This window comes from Pollachius pollachius (assembly GCF_949987615.1).
Source record: "Pollachius pollachius genome assembly, chromosome: 11".
In the NCBI taxonomy this organism is placed as follows: domain Eukaryota; kingdom Metazoa; phylum Chordata; class Actinopteri; order Gadiformes; family Gadidae; genus Pollachius; species Pollachius pollachius.
In genome coordinates, this window is record NC_136944.1 from 16725197 (window position 1) to 16747784 (window position 22588).

Consider the following 22588-nt stretch of genomic DNA (forward strand, 5'->3'; position numbering starts at 1 on the left):
TGACTGACTAGAAAGTGATATACACATTCGTACCGGTCTAAAGGCGTAAGAGGTCGCAATATTATGCGGCGCCAAACGAGACAGTTGACTTGAACGACGGCCTGTTCACGCTAGCTTGCTAGCTAATGTTAGTTGTCAGTGGTCTACGAGACACGATAGCCACTATGTTGCATGTGCACACAGCGCCCAAAACATATCTTCCACAATTAATGACATTTGGCTAGTGAGTTACACCTTCGGATATGTATTTAGTGTGGTTCTACTCCGTCGCCTGCCTTGTGTTGTGGCAATCTAGTTACATCGTCACGGTGATGATGGCGCACACTCATTCGGGCTCCGTCTATTTGCAGTAAATGCAATCCAAGGAGCCTTTCGTGCACAGATGTAGCTTCGTAAGCCTCCCCTTGGTCCTTTATCAGATCGTATATCAATTTAAAAACATCTCGCAATCACTAGTTACTGACATTGTTCTCCCGAGTCTCGGAGGTTACTCTCAAACCCATTTGGATCACCACCAGCCAGGAAATAACCATAGCCGTATGGCCTGTGATCTAAGCTTTCCGTCGGTCGTTCGCCAACAACGGTCATATTTTATGTAATTTAACCTCCTGGTATGCCAGTTACATTCTCCATATGCCAGTAAGCTGTCTGTGTCGTTCTTACGATACGTCTGTTTATTGTTTTCGGTGTTTATACCACTGTAGAATTGAGTATCGCCTCTGTATTTTGACATAACGTAGCCTACATTGAGGTTAATATCCCTGCTGATTGTGTTTTTGTCTTCCGGGATTCTGCTTTGTTTTATCATTATTTATTTATGTGTCTGATTCGGATTTTCTGAAGACCTAGTTTATCAATCTGTTCTTTATATTTCTTATTCTTATATTCCGTATACTGGTTATGGGTGAATGTTATTGAGACTAGAGCAACCGCTGAACAAATTCATGCAATAGATTGGAAGTGTCATTTATCAACGATATATTTGTTGTTCTGTATCCTCTTGTTTTCTTTGTGTCAGAACGAAATAAGTCAAATAAACACGTCCACTTAGGCAGCCTGACTCACCTATATAATCACACCGACTATATGTGGGTTCATTCGCTGTTTGCGTTACAATCACAAGGGTAATTATGTACATATTGAAGGCAAACGAGTTCAGGTGTAGTGGGTCACAGAAGCCAACAGTGCTTTGCTTCTGTGTTGAATCCTGTATCGACTGTGTTAAGAACTGTGTTTATTTAAATTATTGTAAGCATATTGTAGCTGTGTAATTACTGGACCTTTTTCACTAGGTGGGCAGGTCTTTTTTTATTTTTTTATTCTTGACTTTACAAACAAGGCAAGGGACATCTTTTGTCACCCTGCTTTAAATGTATTGCCTGTCCTTGCTAGATTTAGTTGCTATGGTAACTCAAACCTTGGCCTACTTGTGAAAGACCTGCATGAAAAGTGAACAATCTTACTGCATGAGGAAAAATTAAAAATTTGAATGATTTTTTGTCTTTATTCTTTAGTCAATATTATGGGCTGCCTGTTTGGTTTTGGTTAGCGTGTGCTCTGAATGATAAACAATCATCAAATTCTATCCAAACGCATCTTTGTTAAGAAAGTGGGAGGAGGGAGTTAACTATACCACAACCTATTCATCATGTTATAATTTTAAAGGTATTTATCAGCCTAAATGTACATATCTAGTTGTACTAGTATCATTTCCAATTACAAAATATTGCTAGTTATTGTGGCCTATTTGAAGGGTTTTCCATTTAAGTCCAGGCCTGCAAATCTGCGGTTTGACAATGGGTCAAACATCAGCACTAAAAAACAAATTTTCGGTTGCGGAAACGAGGGCACATTTTTTGTTGTTATCCCCCTACATATGTGTCTGGATATACAAAGCATACACTTTAAAATAATGAAATGATACATTGCAATTCTTTGACATTTAGCTTCCATGGTCTTGATAGCAGACATTTTGTTGAGATATTCATTGAGCGCCTTCTAGTTTCACGCGAACCCACACCATGCAAAGTTAGCATTTTGGATGTCCCTTCTTCCTGCAGCAGTCCCTGTTGGCTGTTGGTTTGCATGGCACTAGTAGTTGGATGATTAATGGGAGTGCCTTCAGATTCCCTGACATAGTCTCCTCCCCATGTACACTACCCATTCTCTCTCTCACAACCCCCCCCCCCCATCCGTCAAATGACAGGGCCATTGGGTTGGCCTCCTTTAAGTCACTGTTGGTTGGCTTTGTCACACTGGCAGCTGCTGTATTGTCTCTGGGAAGGTTGCATATGGCACGTGGACAGGGGAGCTGGCCAGTTAGCATGGTGTCTGAGGCTTCATTAGAGGAGTTCCTGCTAGCTTCATCTGGGGAAACGAGGCACTGCGCAACAGCAGAGCTCAGTGGTCATCATGTTGTACGTCCTGGCACTTGTACATTGCACTTATTCAAGGTACTTAATTGTGTAGCATCTACAGTAGCTGCTATCGCTGCTTTACACGGGGAATGGGTTAGCCTAGCGATTGTAATACTTTCACTTGGTTCTATGAACGTCTTTACTGTACCGACAGCGATATATTGTTCACTTCTTATGACAAATGTACTTATTGTAACAAATGCACTTATTGTAAGTCGCTTTGGATAAAAGTGTCTGCTAAATGTAAATGTAAATGTCATCAGCTGCATGATGTGATAGGGTAATGAGTGCTACTCACTTTATCTCATTGTGTGTGTGCGTGTGTGTTAGACTTAGGTAAAGGGTCAGTCAGGCTCTGGTAGTTATTATCGTGTTTATTTATGCTCTTCAAGTCATTAGCTTTATGGCCATAAACACGTACAGCCTTGTGTTTAGGGTTGCAACTAACGATTACTTTGGTGTGTGTACTATTGATTGCTTCAATAAAACCGATCCATCATGGATTATGTTCCTGGGATATTTGGGCAGGGTGAAAGGCTGTTGAAATTGACGATTACGTCTTTAACACGCTAGCATTTGTGGTGTTAACATCCACACAGATGAAGTTTCTCCCCTATCTTCATATTTGGTTCAATACGCAACAACTATTAATACACGTGTGGGTGCATACAAGACACGCAATAATCTGGCTGTGACTATCTACACCCTTATGGGAACTATAGTGATGCAACAGGAAATCCCTGTAGTTTCACTCCCATTGAATGCTATGAAAAGCTAAATAGGGCTTGCCTAGAATTTTGAGAGATGCCAGGTTTCAGTCAAGCTCCTACCCATTGACTAGTTTCCTTATTTGTTATAGTCTATTATACCATTGTGAAATACCTGATCCTGAAATACCTGATCCTAACCCTAATAACTAGTGCTGTCAGTTTAACGCGTTATTAACGGCGTTAACGCAAACCAATTTCAACGGCGTTAATTTTTTTATCGCGCGATTAACGCTCTTTTGGTTTGGCAAACATTGTCGTTTCTTCACCTGCTGTCTAGCAACAACTAGTCACTTAAGAAAAACTCCAAAACCATACCGGATCTAGCTACACCGGAAACAAAACAACAAGCACGCCGCACAAAAACTCCTTAAAAGTGTGTGTGTGTTTGTGTGTCACTCTGTTTGAGCCTGGTACTAGAGTTCAATGTTGTCATTAGCTGTTACCTCTTTCCGACCAATCGCAGTTCAAGGACCACCTGGGCTGTACCACTTCGGAAGGGGCCGCTCAGTTACTCCCCTCTAGACAAAATCGACTTGGTTGCGACGTTGACAGTTTTTGAGTGTTACGGCTGTTGAGTGAGTGAGAGGTTGTGGGCGCACAGCTCAGGCTGTCGGACGGCGCTGCAAGAAACTTTTATAAACGCAATATTGTTATCCCGCAGTAATCAGCCCCATAGCCCCGAAACGTTAACGGCCCACCCCAGCTCTCCCGATTACCACTCCGCCGCCGTGTGTGTGTGTAGGTGTTATTCGATAGCCTGGTAATGTGTATAGGCCTTCTTACGGTAGGAATATTCATGCTGGTTTAAATAATAAATGTTATAGTATTTCCCACCTTTAATGAGCAAGAGTTTTGTTCGAAAGTTCAGTGATTGAAACAAATAAAAGCCTGGGCTATTGAAGTTTTACGGTAGGCCTACCACTATCATGCACCTCCCTGATGTCAAGTGGACCGGGTTGAATTCACTGCGGGTCTCTTCTTATATCCATCTTACCAAATATATTTTATTTCTGTCCTTCTCAACACTCTGATCTCATTAAAAGGCTAGCAGCACGAAATCAAGGGATATTTAGTATATAAAGAAATGTGCAATTAATTGCGATTAATCGCGAGTTAACTATGACATTGATGCGATTAATCGCGATTAAATATTTTAATCGCTTGACAGCACTACTAATAACCCATGCAAGGTGATGCATATTTTTTTCATTGACGTGACACACATTCAAACTGTTTCAAATCAAAAATTTAAAACTACTGTCTAATGAAACTATCTACCATTTGTAGTGGTGCATCGGATCAACCCTCACGGTTCGGGACGCAAGTGATCTGCTGATTAAAAAAAAAAAAGAAAAGTTGTGTGGTCACGTGATCAGTGTTTAAAGGACAATTCCGGTATTTAGCACATTGAGCCCCCTTTCTGGTTTGTCTAGGATGAAATATTGTGGTTGACACACCGAAATGTTGACTATTGGTCCTGTCTCGGGTATTTGGCTCATTTCGAATCGCCCCTGCCTGCTTCCGAATGGCTGGCTTTGGGCATTCACAAAACTGTTCTTAAAACAACCCTAAACGTTTGTTTTCAGAAATGTGCAATTCACCGATGGTAAGTGGTGTTCGTTGATGTTCCTTATCAAGTATCATAGCGAAATACAGTTTCTGTCGTGTTTTATTTGGTATTTTGTAAATCCCATTGAACCGGAAGCGGAAATGGGCTGCTTTTGTTTGGTTGTAGTCTTTTGCTCGGTTCTCTGTATCAACAGTAGGGCTAGAACTGAGCGAAAAGACTACAACCAGCCCCCTTTTCCGGTCAACGAGCAATGAGGCTTCAAACAGAAATCAATGGATTTACAAAATGCCAAATAAAACACAACAGAAACTGTATTTCGCTACGATACTTGATGGAAAAAAAAAAGATGAGGATGACTCTAAACTCTCCCCAGGTAATGCAGACATCCTGAATTTAAAGTTGTAAATCCAGGTCTGCTGTGCTTCCATTGGACACAGGCATTTTTTATTTTATTTACTAACCATGTTTAAAAGAAGGAATAATGCCTCAGATTGCACTTTATTTTGTTTTTAAATATTTTTTATATTTTATAAGTTTTTATTTTAGGTGGATGCAAGCAATTTTTAAAAAATATTTACTATGCTTAAAGGAAGCAGGATTATTACCTAATCTTTCACTTTATTTGGTTTTTACACATTTGAAGATTTTATTTAAAGTCTATTTTATTTAAATTTATTTAAATGTATTTGTCTTGTTATCTTTTTTGTTGTTGTCAATCCGAAAATGATCCGACCCGTGACTCAAAAACCGTGACACGATCCGAACCGTGAGTTTTGTGATCCGTTGCACCCCTAACCATTTGGGTTCAATATCTGCAGTAACTGTTGTAATCAGAGTAAGCCACTCCGGGCAGTCCCATTATTAGAAAATAATGTGTGACGGGGGTGGTGATACGGCCAAGGTTGCATTACCACAGATGAATCCCTGTCGTGGTTTATTCCTTACATAGTCCTCCATGATGTGAAACGCTCGGTCTTGTCGCCTTCCTCCAAATGCAGGAGATAACTACAGCATGCTAGCCACCACTGTTTGCACATAAACTGCTCATTTTGGCTATGTTGTGTACAGTTGTGCTCACTAATGTGCAACATTCAAAAAGCAGCACTATGCTGTTGGTGCAGGATTATTGCATTAAAAACATTATCACTCTAAGATGCCTTTAATTGGTTTATTAGTTTCTGTTGAAACCCGCCGACTGAGGATGCAATCGGTTAAACCTTGTGGACAGGCGGTCATGTAACCTTAATGATAATTTAGTGAGACTGCATATGCTTCACTAGCCTAACAACTAAAAATGGATTTTCATATTCATCCCTCCCCTCGCTTCTCTCACCCAGTTGCCTACGGTTCAGAAATCGCTTAAGTCAGCATTTTTATCTTGTGTAAGGAAAATGGAGGGAGGCCAGGCCCTCCATTTTCCAAATTTGGGACCAACTTGAATGTTTAGCAATGGCAACCTGGAAAGTGTTAAGGTGTGTTTCCCATTCTCAAATAAGCAGGGTTCAGAAACAATGAAGATTTTATATTTTTCTAAAGCTTTTTAAAACCTCACAAGTGTACAGTACCAATGTAATTGACAATATATTAATTTGTACAGGCTGTCCCAGGCTCTAATAATATTGAATTATCGCCCAGATCTGATGTTTCAGATGTTTCATCAGTACACAAGATTCCGGCTCTACTCTGTTACTTGGTCTTTTTAATAATGCTGCATTACATATTCCAGTAACATGGCTTGTGTCAAAAACATTCGCTCCGCAAGAGTTGATTGCTTGGAGAGTTTGGCCCTAAACAGATTGCCTGTGCACTGCAGGAGACGTGGCAGGCCTTAATTGATTAATTGACAGCAATAGGAAGATTTGTTTCAGCATTTGAGCATGGAAGGTTAAGAATAAATCAATTAACTCAAACCCTAAATGGCTGTGAATTTAAGGTGGTATTTTCCACAAAGACCTTGGAGTGTATGATCGTTTACGGCTTAAATCGTTGTTCTAGTTATAGACCAAACCATTGGCAAGCTATAATTGTGAGGGGGAGATTTGTTGGAATGCTTGTGGTTATCCATACCAATGACGTGGGACACCCTGGTGTGATGTGTCCCAACACTGATTAGTGTAGTCACTATGACTGTGTGTGAGAAAGAAAGTAGAGGGCAGGTCTGGTCACAAGATTACCCCCACACACACTTCCTCTTTCTGTCTTGTGAAGTCTCGTGGACATTCCTCAAACTTTGTAGTGTTTGATCATAAGAGATATTCCAAGTTGTGCAATTTTGAATGTCTCACATCCTGGGTCCTTGTCTTTTAGTTGGTAATATCAGTCAAATAAAGAGTTCTTTATATATTTCACATAACTTTTTGCACTATGGCCGTTATATCTAGACACCTATTGGCAACAACAGTGAGGGCTCATATAAGTAGTGTTTGTCCACAGCTGTGTATCATTTGTCTGATTGCGCAGTGTTTACCGTAGTGCCTCCTCCCCCCTGATGTCTTTGGTTTTCCCCCATTAGCCTCAAAGTTCACAAGGCCTTGGCACGGCTGCTTTTGTATTGGCGTAGTCTAGCCATAATGTGAGCGCTTCCTGAGGGACGGAGCGATGGTGAGAGAGGAGCAGAGGGGGAGGGAGGGAGGGAGGGAGGGCGGGCGGATAAGGGAGCTCTTCAATTGGTGGGTGAGGCACACGCAAGATCACTCTAAGGAAAGGAGTGAGTGGGGGTAGGGCAGGGTGAAATCGATGGAGGGGGGGGTGGGGTGCTTGGAGGAAAGGGGGTGGGATGACAAAAGGTGTAACAGAGAGAGGGAGATCGCAGGGGAACTCAAGCAATGGGAAGGGGGAAGGGGAGGGGCCGATAGAGCGTATGTGTGTAGGAGAGCAAAAGAGGGAGGGGTGAGTGTGTGGCTGAGGCACCACTGAATGAGGAAGCAGCAGAGCCATTTTTACTGTTGAGTAACAGCACGCTGCTATACCGGAGGGAGAGAGACCGATCGAGGGGAATCTGAATCGGTGTGCCGCCTCCTGTACGCTGTCGGCGGACCGTCTCTGGCCTCTCTTTCCTCCCCCCCACCCTCGGCCACTGGTGTCCATTTGAGTGGGGGAGTCCCTGGGAGAGGAGACACACAATGGAGCGAAGAGCCTGTGGCAACTGGGCCGTTGTGCTTCTGAGAGGGGGATGGGGCAGGGAAAAGACCGGCTCTCACAGCTAACACAACCCGCAGGCAGCAGGCCCCTACAGCCGCACTTCTTGGCCGAAAAACCTCCCGAGCTCCCGGCTTGTCTTCTCTTTTTTTTGTAGTTTGGAAACACAGACAACCCAGTACTCGAAATGGATTTAAACGAGAGTACCTAAATGACCTGGATTTTACATACAAACTGGAACCCTAAGAGTGAATCTCTTCCTGTATTTTGTGATTGAGATAAAGCTTAGGAGAGGACAGGAAAACTTGTCTTTTTGTTCTTTTTACTGGAGTTTCGCCATCTTTCTGTGGCGTGTTTAAATGGATTACAAGATGCATGCCAAGTCAAACGATTTGCTGGATTTTCAGAAACTGGATGCCCTTCTGGAAAAAATTGCACACTCAGTTTCCATGAAAAGGTAATGTTTCTCATAGGGCAGAATCTCTCAGAAACTCCGGACAGTTTCTTCAAACTAGCTTACGTCATTGGCCCAGTACAAACAAAATGATGAATTGCTATATGTGATAAAAGACCGCTTAGCTCATGGTTCTTATGGGACTTTCTTATTGTCAGTAGTAGCAGAAAGTGTGTGAGTCCTTTAACCAAACGTCTCAACGAGAATCTACTGGGTTTTTCTCAGGAATTGTATTGTTTTCAAGAATTCTGCCAGAAGCTAAGAACAAGTGACCTCCTGGTGTGTGGGTGTGTGTATGTGGGTGGGTGTGTGTATGTGTGTGTTTTGTGGAAAGGGGGAGGGGGACTGGAAAGGAAAGAGGGGGTGGGTTGTGTGTGTGTGTGTGTGTGCGCGTATGTGTGTGTGTGTGTGTTTAGCGTTAGCCAAGGTTTTGAAACCTCTCCTGGTTCCTTGATGGGTTAGGCCTTTTTCTTTCACTAAGGGGGGCTGAGCGTTTACTTGGAAACCCAGCTCAATATAGTTAGTTTCCTGCTACAGAGGCCTGAGTCATGCTGAGTCTGTGAGTCAGTCTATGTTCTCATGTACTGACTCATCAGGGCTTCAGGCATTGCATGTGGAATGTTTCCTTGAGCTTATATCCTTGGAGGCAATTACTGGCAATGAGGTGATCTTAGTTTCCCCCAATCCTACATATTCTTTTCATCAGCCTGACTTCGCCAAAATCTACATTTGCCTAAATTCGTATTCTTGCGGCATAGCTTTTGGTCAAAGTAATGCCATGTAATCGTGGGTTTAATAGCGGCCACATGTGTTTGTAACTAGGATGTTATTTTCTGTTTTTGCTTTTGATGTTAAACCTGTAGTCATGAGCTGGCAAACCTCCTTGTGGTCATTAAAAGTCAGTGGTGAGCTCCTCTAAACAACGTTAGCAAGGTCACAAGATAGAAAATCAATAAAATAGAGAATTGCCTCGGCAGACATCTTTCTACCTCGGACGAGTGTTGGATGTTAATGTAGAATCCCCAAGGACTGGAATGCAATAGAGCCTACAGTACAAGCCTTGGGGCAAAGCACATTAACTCCAGTATTCAGTGAGACCAATCAAATGAAAAACAAAAGATGGCAAGTTGAGCAGGTTTAATCAGGGCAAAGCTCTGGTGTGATGCCAATTTTTTTTAGTAAGTGTAGAATGTTTTGAAGGAAAGGCTGGCTTCAGTAGGCTGAATGAAATTACAAAAAGCCCCGTGCCGGTTCAAAAATAGCATCTGTCTTATGATCAGCAGACAAACACTTTTGTGTATGAGCTCGGGCTTCCATTGTAATCCAGATGCACATTAAGTCTGAAGACACAGAGGCGTCCTTGTGCTTTAGTCAGCAGAATCCCCCCCGCCCCCCCACGATTCATTAAATCATTTTATTCTTCATGCAACACCTGTGTGAGAGTCAGTCTGATTTAGTGTTTGTGTGCGTCCTGTCTCTTGCAGAAAACTGAGGCTCTAGGTAAAAACACAATGCATAAATTAATCATACGGCTAAGGCCATGATATGACCTCACAGCTGCAGTGTTTCCTTGAAACACATTTATCTTTGGCTGCCCAAAAGAGAAGGAAATATTCCTCTATTGATAGAAAGTGCTTTTATAAAATATATTATATTAATATTATCGTTTTTCAGTTCATCATACAATCATGCTCCTAATATTGTCATACAAATAGAAAAATGTTTCACAAGAAACCACAAGCATGAGCCCTGACACAACCTATGTTCTCAAAATGTCATTGATGAATCGGATACAACTAGTTGTGTAATATAGCAAATGTGAAAACACACTAACGGAAAGACTAAATGTATATTTCCCTATTGGCAAACAATCAATACAACAGACTCACGTATTGACAGGGAGAACGAACAACAGAGGTCTGGTGGTCCCTGGAGACAGGCCAGATGAGGAGAGGGGATTTGAAAAGGAGAGACGTGAAGGCCTGGTATGGAAGCTGAGGGGTGGCGTTCTTGGCCATGTCATTGTGGCGCCATTAATTATTTATTGCTCTGCTTTCAGGCAAAAAGACACTCTTTCTGACTCTCAATTGAATTCTGCACGCCTGCATTTTACCGAGCCGTCGCTCCTGCACATAAATGATTCAAAGCTTTCCATTGTGAGGGGGCAGATATTTTGCCATTATTTGAAGCCCCTTCGTCTGTTATGTGGGTCAGTCACGGTGTGACCCGCCTCTGTACCAGACTTCCTGGTGTGATTTGAGGCGACCCTCGCCCTCCAAGCCATCCCTCTCTCCTTGGTAACATGAGCCACATCCTCCCCTTCCAGACATTCCGCAGCGGCCCAAAGTGATCTATGTCCAGGTCAAAGGTCAACTGTTATTCCAGAGTGGGGCGAACGAAGGCCGTGCAGCAGCAGGAAGCTGGCCTTTTGATATGCTGGAGACCACAGCTGGCCTGATGAGCCACATAAACTGACTCGGGGGGCAAATCTGTAGGAGTATCTATCTGACGTGGGAAACTTGAGACGGGATCACGGGTGTGATGTGTCTAGCGGTTTATACCTTCGAGGACACAGATTCCAAGTGAGGTCGTCAGGCCATAGCACTCCACTCTATAGAGCCATTGTTGCGTCATTATTTCTACGCAATCGGCAAATTACCAAGTACCCTGCCCAAAACAATGACCTGTCTAATATGCGATTAAACCGTATACTTTTCACATTTAAGAATGTTCCAAATGGGTACATTAAAATAGCTGTTAAGTGTATGCATCCCGCTATCCCTACAACGGTTAACAATCTGCGTGGCCAGTACACAAGTTGTCGTTGAGATTTGGACTGTGTATCTGAGTGTACTCAAAAGGTTTTTGGGCTATTGAACATGTTATTCCACTTATACTATGAAACCTAAGCCTTAGGAGTCCTTATGTCAAAAAGGGGACAAAGGGATATTGTTGCCAATTTGGGTCTCAGGTGTGATGCAGGCGTCCCAATATATTTGTTGAACTTGAACTGATTTAAAGTAAGACTGACGAGGTTAACAGACCTTTTTTAACGATTATCACTCCAAACAATGGTCAATTTGAATTTCTTTGTAATGCAAAGTTTTTTCGATTAGATCTCAGGCACACATAAGCATACACTGTCAAGTTCCTGGGAACGTAATGTTATGACATTACATTTATTTGATAGTAATTTAAATAGATTACACCAAAATAGTTGTTTAATTTTAATTTTGGTAGTGCTGCTGTGATCGGTGTGGCAATCTCAAACAAACAAATTCTTTCCCTAAAATCTCTCCGAACTCTTTAGGTATTTATCACCACTTCCATCACCATTTCTAAGCGAGTACTTATTAACTGCTACGGCTAGGTGACGATAAAATAAGGGGGTTTTGCTATGTAAAGAAAGTTACTATGTGTTGGGCCCTGATATCAATATGTTCTGACTATGTATCTGACTAAACAGAAGCACTCTGCCTAGAACTTGACCTTTGGCAAATTTGCACAGGCAAATCGTTTATGTTGAAACCAAAACACATTTTATATTTTGAATCCGAACAATCTTTATTTCCCCTTCCACCCTTCTACTTCATAGTACCGTAACCTAGTAGTCAGATAGTTATGTTTAATTTCACTATATCTAAAAGAGAGTACTGGGTAGACCTTATTCACCTAGTTGATTGTGTGTGTGTGTGTGTGTGTGTGTGTGTGTGTGTGTGTGTGTGCGCGCGCGCCACCTGGTAGTGTTTATATAGCACATATGATGTCGTTCTGTGTGTCGCCCGAGGCCAGCTGGAACATCCTGATATTGTGCCTCCATGAGTTTGACTTGGCCTCTTGGAAGTTAGAAGTTGGGAGTTGTGGTCCACCAAATGTTTGGCTTGTTGCAGTGTCTAGTGACTATTTTTTTTATTTTTCTTGCCACCACCATCTTCCCTAAATTAAGGCTCCGCCCCGACAAATGGCCTGGCTCAGATTGATAATTTCCTGATACCATTGAGCTCTGGTTGTCCTGAAATAGTTGAATGGTCTCCCTTGCATAAAGCACCAGGAAGGGATACTTTTTCATTCTTTATTATGTCTATATCAAATAATACACAGCACAGTAAACAAATACAATTGATTAGCTTACTATCAGGGAAACTAATTAAACTGACAATTATGCTCAATTAATAAATTGTGTAATGCATGGATAAACATCTTTAAACTGAACCAAGTATATCAGGATTTCACCGTAGTCCAAAATGAAAGAATTTCTGTTTTTTTTTTGTTTGTTTCGCCAATATGTCATGAAAGATTCACAAGATGTGATTGCTCTTTTTGTTAAAGCTGTCAGCGATTGTGGGCATATTACATTTGGATTTTCATCCATTACAATTAAACTCTACTGGCAACAACCGGTCAAGGTTCTCAGCCGTTTTTAGCCCCACTGGCGAAAGCAAGGGACTCTTAATTTATTGCCACGTTGGTTGGGTGGGTCCCTAACATAACGTTTCTGTGGGAAAATTACCTCGAATCTTTATAAACCATCAGGCTGCTGCATTCACGTCAGCTGTAGGCAAGGCGCCGCACCTCTGCTAAATGATTGAACGCCTCTACAAGTAAATTAACTTTTACCATTTGACGATGAACATGTGCATATCTGTTCATATCAGCTGCTGCCTTTTAATTTGACATAAAATACAGGCCACTATTAACCTAATTTAATTTACTATAATATAGGTTAATATAATCTACGGTAATTAATATAATAATCGACGAAATCAAACATGGCCAGTCTGTATAATTGCACACTACTGTGTTCAACCAGGGAGAGAGCACTTTCTTGAGGTGTTCATTTAAAATGTCTACAGCAGCCTCTAAATCTAGTTTTATTGGTTATGATAATGCACTTTATTTATTTATTTTTACCCGTTATGTTTCACTGAGAGATTGTGAACAACTCATCTTTACGATGATGCTACAATTCAAATTTTAGAGCACAGCCCCCGTTATTGCTTGTAGTTATGTTCTAGTTTTCTTTGGGAAATAGCACTGCAAACGTTACAACACACCTGTGATAATATCTACATGTATAGACAAACGTGAACAAATTGTGATTGGCTTTATCTTAAATTCTGAGTACAAAAATTAAGTTAAAGTTACAATAATGTAGTTGTAGTAGTAGACTGTAGTTCTGCAATCAACGCCTTTTGAGCCGATCAATATGTGAGTTCATTAGATTCAGCAATTTCAAACCACTAAAAACACAAGGCATCTAGCAGTGTAATTAGAAGAAAATAAAAGGCTTTTGTGCTCTTGATTGTAAGTTTGATCACTTACTATTGTTTGTTCTTAAAATATGGAAAAGAATCCCCCTGTTGCAGGGCAATCAGAAAACAGTTTTACTCCCGGGTTAACGGTCCTCCCCAGCCTTCTGTCACCTCGGTTCTAAGGCATATCAGTAAACACAATTGGGGGGCTTTTTTACTGGGTCCCAAAGCCAAACACATTAATACTTATTTCCTTGTTGGATACTTGAGCTACTAGGTTACAGACTTCCCGCCCGCTCGTAACATGCATGGCGGGATTTTACAAGATCCATTTGCATTATCTTCGCCATGTTGGAACTGTAAACACAATCGTGTCTCATTGCAGAAGAGGGCTGTAAACCTAAAAAGTTAGCGGTGAGTAGTGTTTTATGGAAGAGACATTGTTTTGTGAGCTATTAAACAGAACTGGAGGGTGGTAAGGATATTTTAATTAAAACCAACAGCGCCTGGCAGTGCAGAGATATTTGCAAATGTTTTTTCTCCAACACACCACACCATTAGCCTCGTGACACTATCCTGGGCTTGCAAGTTCAGATTGCAGTCCTTTTAACTTCAAAACAAAAGGTTGATGGCCCAATCAGTTCTAGGGCAAGCCGGTTTTTAGTTCATGACAAAGCAAGGAGTGAGTATCACATTCTGCAGAATTAAATTAAAACGATGATGGCGCGAGAAGAAAGGGTAGCGATCAACAGAGTAATCAAAACCATGTTATCTGAAATGGACTGAATAACGATGTTAAAAGATCTACAGAAAATTGCACTGAAGACTTTTCTCAGAATAGGTGGAGATGTAAATTAAAGCCCAGCCAGTTATAACCTAAAACTCCTTCTAGTGTTTGGTCGGTCCACTTTTGGGTTTTTTAAAGTTGGTTGCAATGGGATGGATGCCGGACCAATCTTAATCATGAAACTGAAATGTGAACAACTTGCAAGATCTTGATGGTAAGTTATTCAAGATGCTCTAAGGGATTTTATGTTGCAACCTGTAATGATTTTTAAGATTTCGTCATTAAGCAGCTGTAAATGTTAATTGTTGTACTATGGAGTGCTTGGGACTTCACAAAAAATATGTATCATATGAAAATACTCACTATAGCCGGCAAGTTAATAACTTGCTATTTTGATACCAGTTGAAACTTCTATACTGATCACCTGTTCATGTTTTAGCCCCCCGTGCTAAACCAGTTGAAATGCCTTGGGCTGGCCAAGGCAGCGATCACACGGTCCTGGCCTGCTTCCTGTAATGAGAGTGACTCATTACACGGTCTCATGCACTATTCTGTGTCTTTAGGGATTTATGCATCATCGCATTGTTGTATTGAACTGTGCGACCTCCTCTCCTTTTTTAATACATTATTTCAAACAATTCTTTATTGATCAGACACTTCAATTTCTGTTTCAGGGACATTCTTTCCTATCAAAGTTGTCCTTTATTTTTTAATGTCTAGTCACGTATTTTCTGGCTGTTGTTAGTACAGTGATTGTATCCCTGTAGCATTCGTGATCACCCTAGCCCTGATGTGGCTGACCTGAGCCCTGAAGGACAGAGGTTATGCAGGAATGCAGCCAGCCACAGGGAAAAGGATAGGTTTCCCAGAAACCTGGTGACGGCAGAGGCAGCATGAGTAAGCAGGCAACGCTTGGCCAGGCTCGACCCACCTCACAGCAAAACATAATATGGTGCAACGCTGTTATGAAATAGTCATAGAGTCTGCCTACTAGTTGTAGACATTTTCACCAAACGTGTGAGGTTGTGAAATCCTCATTTGGGCATTTAACTGGGTGGCCTGCGGGGGGGGTTGTCATTTATTTAAGTTCCGTAAACGATACAAGAATCATTTCTGGGAAATGTTGAAGGAGAAAAAAAGGCCATGTTAACTTTTACCTCTATGGTCACCGTTATACGGTAAGTAGTTATTTGGTCAGTTGCATGGGTGTCAAAGTCCATGCGCTGTCAGGGATGTGCATCCCGTCCCAACTGGCGAAGACTGTAATCATGCATTCTGTGTTTGTATATGGCCATCACTTTTTCTATGTAGATAACCTTGTAGGCCACTTAAGTCTATTGAACTTAACCTGCATTCCTATAGGGGCAGTGAACCTTTTCAACAATGTTAATGTCATAGATGGTCTTCAATATAGTAATTATGCCATTTTATTAGTGTTACAGAAATAAGAATATATGGAGAAAAGTAAAAATCGTATTTTCTTTTTCTGCCAGTCTCTGCCAACCACTTTGCAAACGTTCCACTCTGCTCTGATGGCACATAATGTTCTGTTTCGTGACATCGAAGTGCCTTTTAGCACGTCCTCGATATCATGACCAAGGGTCAAATGCGAGGCGAGGTGGGGTGTGTATGGATGTGTGGAGCTCGTCTGGACATTGGTCGTTGAGGCGGGGTCCAAGAGAGGGTATTTTGGAAACTTGTAGTATAAGGTGTGACTGTGCAGATCTGCAAACAACCATGGCCCACATCCGGGCAGGATTCAGGCCATCCCCTATGTTAGCAAATTGGCGTGCGGGAGGGAGCAGTGGTTGATTATGATGTTGGTGTCCGAGAGTGGGTCATGTTTTTCTTTGTTATTCTTTCTTCTCTCTTCATTATTACTATCATTAACTACGCGTAATGCTATTATCATTGTTTCTACTATTATTACCATTGACTACAACTAATAATACTGTAACTTACTATCATTATTTTCAAGAAGTTGTTTAATGATATAACTCAGCTGGGTTAACTGGGGTGTACAGGAGTTTCCCAGCTATAGTTAGGTGTGTGTGTGTGTGTGTGTGTGTGTGTGTGTGTGTGTATATGTATGTAAGAGACACTGAAGCTGTGTTGGTGTGCTGTCTGCCGGACCCTGACCCTCTCTTCCAGCTGCCATAAGATAGCCAAAGGGATCAGCCCATGACCTCGTAGGGCAGAGACGCGGCATTCCTTGAGTTGTTTACATAGTTTAAATAAACTGGGGGAAACGTATACACAGACGTCTGCCAAGCAGTCTTTGCTCTCCGGCATACACCTTGTTTCCAATACGTTTTGAGTACAAGTGGTTCGAGGCATATCGGCCACATCACATGAGTGTGTACGTGGCCGGTCATCAGTCAACACTAAATAAGGCTTTACTTAAAGATTAAGTGCTTGTTGCTAGTAAACAACCGGCACATTTGTTCTTCTTTGTAAATGGTTTGGATCATGGGTTATCTCTGAAAGATGGTGAAATTTGTTTTTTAGTGCTGAAATACACATTAAGGCATACCCTTTTCTTTGATTTATCATCTCAACTAGACTTCCTGGATGATTTCATGCTAATCAAAGCACTTATAACTGATTGGAGAAAGACACAGTCTAGTCTTTCTAATGTTGAATATAACTATCAGCCTACCCTGTCTCTTGTGTCTTGTTTTATTATATATCAAATCGTTTACCTACCTTAGTGTTAATTCTAGATATTTAAATGTAATTTGCTTTTGATAATATGATCACCCGGGCTATAGTATACTGTCTTTAATTGACTATACTGCAGCGGTTGTGCGATTTTAGTGTAATGACAATACATATATTGCACTTGCCATATAGAGTATGTATCAAAATCAGAAACCGATAAAACTAATTAAAAAAGAGGGAAAGCTTTCTTGCACTCAGGCTAATTGGCTAATGCATGGGCCAATTCAACTTCAACTTGGCCTTGTATTTGGCTGAAATAAACGGTATAATATCATTGTAATAACCAACCAAAAAACTACTACATACATAATCAGATGGAATTGTAATGGAATGATTCAATTCATAATTCATCCCATCCCTGTCTGTCACTGGTACATAGACAACCCTGACAAACAAGTTTTGAGAAGCCGTGATGTGACCTATCATAGTTTCGAGTGTCTGGTGTATTGTCCACAAATAATGATTCATAGGGAGCAATCATAACGTAATACAAGCTGTACACATCCCTGGCCATAAGTAAATTCAAACAAAGATATTTTTGAAAATGTATGTTGGATACGGAAATGTGAATATGTTGATTTGCAGTTCTGGGCTTAAGCTTTAGGCTCCCAGCACACCATCTTTTACACATTGAAGCTTTCCATGTTGCAATATTCAAATTGATATTTCAGTAGCTGGGACCACTCCACTTAGAAGAAATTGAATCACCGCCTCGTCATAACGATGGCTCTGTACCAAATTCAATCAGTGGCCGACTTGCCGCGTAATGGCTCCCAACCTCTTCCGCTTTTCATCTGCAGAGAGTCCAGTGAGGAGTGCAATGGGATCAGCAGTGCTCTGTCAGTGGAGTCTGTGCCGGGGCCAAGACTAAACTGGTGTCCCACCAACACCACCACCTTCGCCCCTGCCCCTGCCCCTGCTCCTGCTCCACCTCAGCTCCCGCCCCCCGCTCCGGGACCCCAACCCGCACGCCACTTTCCTAGCATGGGGGACGGCCTGAATGCTTCCCAGATGTCGGGAAGCAGCAGCAGCAGCAGCAGCAGCAGCCAGGGGCAGCCCCCAGCCAAGGTGCACGTGGGCGGCACCGGGGCCAACCCCCTACCCCCGGAGTACATCAACCCCAACAGACCCAAGCGGCAGACCAACCAGCTGCAGTACCTGCTGAAGGTGGTGCTCAAGTCCCTGTGGAAGCACAACTTCGCTTGGCCTTTTCACCTGCCGGTGGATGCTGTCAAGCTCAGCCTGCCCGTAAGTGCTTGTCTGGATCTGTAGTGTACGCACAATGCAACACAGTGTCTCTTGTGCATCTTTAATTTAAACCCAAAAAGCAGAATCAATGTCAAAATTTGGAATACATTTTTCATACCAAATCAACATTTTAGCTAAGAGTTAAATTTAGTGGAACAATGCATTTGACCTGGAGCCATTGCATTTATTTCGAAGCATCTTTGTTTTTATAAGGTCATTTTCTGGCCACGCTTAGTCCCAATTCAGATGGGAATTAGACATCTAAGCAGTAATGAAACTGATCTTCTGAACCTATTCAAAGAACTAATGTTAACAAAAAACCATTACAAGCCAAGCGTTCAACATTTGAAACAGACACACCTAGAATAAACACTAACAGTGTTGGCTTACATTCCCCCTATTTCTTCCAGGACTACTACAATATTATCAAATATCCTATGGACATGGGAACAATCAAGAAAAGGCTTGAAAACCATTACTACTGGAATGCCCAAGAATGTATCCACGACTTCACCGCCATGTTCACCAACTGCTACATATACAACAAGGTAACCTGGGCCTGTGTGGTTTTCTCCGAGCACTTGGAACCATCAATTCTCTCAGAGCCTCATAGCGTTGGCCATGGATGACTCAAACTGAACTGGGGTCAACAACCCTCTCCGTCTCCCCCTGCAGCCAGGAGACGACATAGTCCTGATGGCCGAGGCCCTGGAGAAGGTGTTCCTCCAGAAGGTGTCCGAGATGCCCGAGGAGGAGACCGAGATCGTTGTCATGACGGGGAAGGGCCGCGGCCGGGGCAGGCGAGAAGGAGGTACGATGTCCAACTATGTCAATGTCTCCGAGTTGAAAGAAACGGGACTGAGTCCATTTGTGGACAGGTGTTCGAATTTCTATTGAGAGTCAAATATAACGGCTGGATTCTTAGAGTTTGGATTGACATTGGGGGCCAGTGGTTCAAGTCTTTCGGGGATGATATTAAGAAGCTGTTTCCAAAATGTATTTTTAAATAAGGAACTTGAGTGACATCCAGTCCGTTTTATAGAGGCTAAACAGGTTTGGAGAGTGGCTAGGCTACTGAAATCGTCTGGAATTACTTATTCATATAGCGGAGTGTTGTGGATGTAAAAATTGTAGGATATACAACCGATGCGACTGGCCACAGGGAAGCATGCAAGTGGAGAAACTAATGGGGGATAGGATTGACCCCTAGCTCTATTGGCTGTAGTTGAAAGGGACAGATTTCTTTGGCCTGAAGTTAAGAAAGATGTTGTTCTTGAATTTAGCTCGGATTGAATGTCCAGAACGTGAGCACCAGCGAGGCAGAGGGTCTGGGCTATAGGGAGGACCACACATTGCACCATAGATCAGCCCACAACGAGCATGGCAGGAGGGACAAAGAGACATGAGGACAGATGAGGAGGTTCTCTGTCTAAAGGCTCCTAGTAGGGAGGTATACTCTGGCAGAGGTCCATGGGAGCGCAGAGCTGTAGGGTAGTGGTAGGAAAGCCGGGAGCTGGGGACAAGATCTTCTCTTGCGTCTGCCACCCGGTGCAAGTCTCCACAGGTCAGATGATCGTGGAGTTCAGCTATCTGTTGATGGGCAGACTAGTAGGCGACAAACTTGTAGACCATGCAGTCGGAACAGAACCTGGGATGGTGCTTCAATACACAGTCCTTGTAGACCATAGATCCCCTGGGCTTTATCCAAATAGTCCAGAAAGAAAGCCGCGCTAGGCATGGGAGGCGCTGTGGGCGCTTTACATCTTTGCGCTCATGCCATAGTAACGGATGGGGCGTTTTGAGCGTAAATAAAACCCATCTCTCTTTGTGTCTCTCCACCAGGTATGAGCATGAAGCCGGGGCCCCTCGTGGATTCGCCGAACACGACCCCTCACACACGTGGCCTGTCAAACCTCTCTGCTCCGCCCCAGACCCGGGGACCGGTGCAGGGCCTACCGTCGCTACCTCCCCAGCCTGTGATGCAAGCCCTCCCGCCCCGCGTGCCCCCTACGTTACCCAGCCACGCGCCGCAGCTGGGAGCCCCCTACTCCATGGCCCCAATGGACTGCATGCCTCAAGCACACGTCATGCCCCTCTTGCCGGCCCCCACCCAGACCACCCTCCCGCCTCTGGCCATCCAGAGCACTGCCCCCATGCTGCAGAACACCCTTCCGCCGATGATCAAAGTGAGTAGAGCTTACAGAGGCTGCAACAGCGCAAATGGTATACTTGTAGTGTAGTACACCATACGATGGGATGTACCTTATTAATCCCAGATGGGACATTAGGGTGTTACGGCAGAGTATCTCTCATTATCTGAGATGGAATGTGTCTGACTTTTCTCCTCCCGTCTTTGCAGAGATATAGCTTACAATTAGTCTCGCAGTGTAGTTGTAGTTCAACGTGCTCGGGCATGCTGTCCCACCACGGTGTCTCATTATCTCCATCGCTCTCTCCTGTCGCCGTCCAGCCAAGAAAGAGCCAGAAGAGGAAAGCGGACACCACAACGCCCACGGCCAACGACCAGATGAGCGAGTCGTCGCCGGCGGCCGAGTCCAAGTCGGGCAAGACGTTGCCCAGGCGGGAGAGCGCGCGGCCCACCAAAGTCATCAAGAAAGAGGCGCCCGACTCCCAGCACCACGTGGCCATGGGTACGGGGCCCAGCGCCGGCGGGCTCAGCCCCAAGCCCCAGGACCAGCTGGGCTACTGCGGCAGCCTGGTGAGAGAGATGCTCTCAAAGAAGCACACGGCCTACGCCTGGCCCTTCTACAAGCCCGTGGACGTGAACGCGCTGCGGCTCCACGACTACCACGAGATCATCAAACACCCCATGGACCTCAGCAGCATCAAGGTGTGTGTGATCTTGTTGTGTTCTGCGGTTTGCGGCAAAACTGCCACATAGCGGTGTCAGGTGGCTGTTCAGCGTAACAAAAGGAAGGAATGTGGGTGACGCTTAATGTTGACAACGTGCTCCCCAGGCCAAGCTGGAGAACAGGCAATACCGGGAAGCCCAGGAGTTCGCTGCTGATGTGCGGTTAATGTTTTCAAACTGTTACAAGTACAACCCCCCCGACCACGAAGTTGTGGGCATGGCACGCAAGCTACAGGTACATCAAACTCTAAACACGTCGACTCCTAAACTTTCCCATGCGTATCCTAACATATTGCTCACCCCTTAACACATCTCTCACCCCTTAACATATCTCTCCCCCCTTAACATATCTCTCAACTCTACATGTATGCCAAGTTTAGAATCAAACATTCACATCTGTGGTCATATCAAAGTTTTGTGATTTAAAAAAATTAAAAAAAAACAAACGCTAAATGGTCTCTTGCTGGGCCCCACAGGACGTGTTTGAGATGCGCTTCGCCAAGATGCCGGACGAGCTGGAGATGAAGCCGACCGCGGTGCCGCCGCCCCCCACGCTGCTGCACCACCCCGCCCCCGTCAAGCCCCAGCCCCCGCTGGGCCGCATTGGCTCCTCCTCCGACAGCTCCAGCTCCTCCTCCTCCTCTTCGTCCTCCTCCACGGACGACTCGGAGGAGGAGCGGGCCCAGCGGCTGGCCGAGCTCCAGGAGCAGGTGCGTGATCGTTAGGAGCCGGAGGGGTGGGACTGTAGTTCGTTCATTCGGGGACGTCGTTTGCTTCGATCCTAAGCAGCGAGCACACATGTCGTCGGTAGTCAAAGCACCTTTAAGGTCGCAGTCTTCCTCAAAGTCAAGCGTCTCCATTATGAGCGTCCGAAGTCTGTCTCAGTTATTCTGTGCCGGTTTCACCAAAAAGCGTCTCGTCTCTGTGCTACAGCTGAAGGCGGTCCACGAGCAGCTGGCCGCCCTCTCCCAGCCGCAGGCCACCAAGCCCAAGAGGAAGGAGAAGGAGAAGGAGAAGGAGAAGAAGGAGAAGAAGAAGGAGAAGCATAAGAAGAAGGGAGGCATGATGACGGCCCTGGTGGACGAGATCCAGGAGGCCATGCCGGTGCTGCAGCTCCCCAAGAAGGTCAAGACCAGCCACAGTAGCAGCAAGGACCTGCTGCCTAAGAAGAAGCCCAGGTCGGTCCGGGCTGCTGTGGTGCACTGGAGCTGGGGGACGCTAATATATTGTTGTGGCAGGATGCAGTTGGCACCGCACTTATAAAGTAGAACCGCTGCTCCTTCTGGAGTATGACAAATTTCTAGATTATCAGGTTATTGGGTCGTGTTAAAAGAGGGCTCTCTTAATGTTATTAAATGG

At 43.8% G+C, this 22588-nt stretch overlaps 1 protein-coding gene across 5 annotated transcripts in view; it reads left to right on the forward strand.

The window, feature by feature from the left end:
- Positions 1-22588, forward strand: part of brd4 (bromodomain containing 4) — a 31068-nt gene that overhangs the window by 118 nt on the left and 8362 nt on the right. For 4 of the 5 annotated variants that reach the window (XM_079747215.1, XM_079747217.1, XM_079747216.1 and 1 more), the window contains exons 1-9: positions 7717-8352; positions 17910-18357; positions 18768-18905; positions 19033-19168; positions 20200-20543; positions 20828-21208; positions 21336-21464; positions 21706-21939; positions 22163-22407. In XM_079747215.1, coding sequence (XP_079603341.1) covers positions 8255-8352; positions 17910-18357; positions 18768-18905; positions 19033-19168; positions 20200-20543; positions 20828-21208; positions 21336-21464; positions 21706-21939; positions 22163-22407 — 2153 coding nt within the window. In that variant the 5' untranslated portion in view covers positions 7717-8254. Of the gene's footprint in view, positions 1-7716; positions 8353-17909; positions 18358-18767; positions 18906-19032; positions 19169-20199; positions 20544-20827; positions 21209-21335; positions 21465-21705; positions 21940-22162; positions 22408-22588 lie in introns of those variants that run through there. The other variant, XM_079747219.1, reaches the window with a different exon arrangement.